Below are 753 nucleotides of genomic sequence, written 5' to 3'. Positions count from 1 at the left end.
GTGTGGTGCCCCCATGTTGGCGTTCGCGCGCAATAAGGTCTCACGATGGCGCTCCACCGCTACCGCCGCTGCCTGGGCGGCCAGGCGGCCGGGGTTACCTCCCAATCCCATGGGCGGGGGTTGTAGGTGCTGCAGTGCTGGCATCTGTTCGATCCTACGGGTACTCATGCCACGGGCGTCGGATTCTATTGGTCCAAATAGCACGTTCCCAAGGAGGAGTTTACCCCCCGGCTGGGGCAAACCGTCTGATTCCGCCGCTTGGCTCCAGTGGCCCGGCGCTGGCGCTGGGTTGGCTACCGTGTGCGTTGCGTGTTTCGGGGCGAACGGAATGCCCATATTTTCCCAGCTGAGGTGGCCTGTTGCTGCCGGGTGTAGGTCGCTGCTCTCGCGTTGTCTCGCCAATACTGGGTACTCCTGGCGTTCCCCGACGGGGTAGGGTGGGGCCACTAAGCCGGCGGTACGCCAAACGCCAGCCTCGGGTGCGCTGTGGCCATCACGCTCCGTGACTCCGCTGCTCGGGGTCTCGTTCACGGGCAGACTCGGGGGCCGGGCTACCTGTCTCTCCTCCAGAAAGGTGGGAAACCGGGGCCCCGTGGGCTCGTGTTCCTGTCTACCGCCTACTGGCGCGTTTCCGAGCTTCGTGGTCAGGTTTGTGCTGTCCAGGTCTAGCATGCCCGCGGCGTGCGCCGCCAGCAGCCCTTCTAGCCCGTGCTGGTGGAGGATCTGATGGCACATGTTAATTTGTACCAGTCG

General features: G+C 64.5%; 1 protein-coding gene across 1 annotated transcript in view; it reads right to left on the bottom strand.

Moving 5' to 3' along the window:
* Positions 1 to 40: 40 nt before the first annotated feature.
* VOLCADRAFT_98484 (uncharacterized protein) overlaps positions 41 to 753 on the bottom strand; it is a gene marked incomplete at both ends in the record, with an annotated part of 4383 nt that continues 3670 nt past the window's right edge. The window contains one exon of the mRNA XM_002957353.1: positions 41 to 72. Within this exon, the coding sequence (XP_002957399.1) occupies positions 41 to 72 (32 nt within the window). The remainder of the gene's footprint in view (positions 73 to 753) is intronic.

Source organism: Volvox carteri (assembly GCF_000143455.1).
Source record: "Volvox carteri f. nagariensis unplaced genomic scaffold VOLCAscaffold_73, whole genome shotgun sequence".
In the NCBI taxonomy this organism is placed as follows: Eukaryota; Viridiplantae; Chlorophyta; class Chlorophyceae; order Chlamydomonadales; family Volvocaceae; genus Volvox; species Volvox carteri.
Note: the sequence above shows the minus strand (reverse complement) of the source record. Positions and strands in the feature narration are given on the sequence as shown.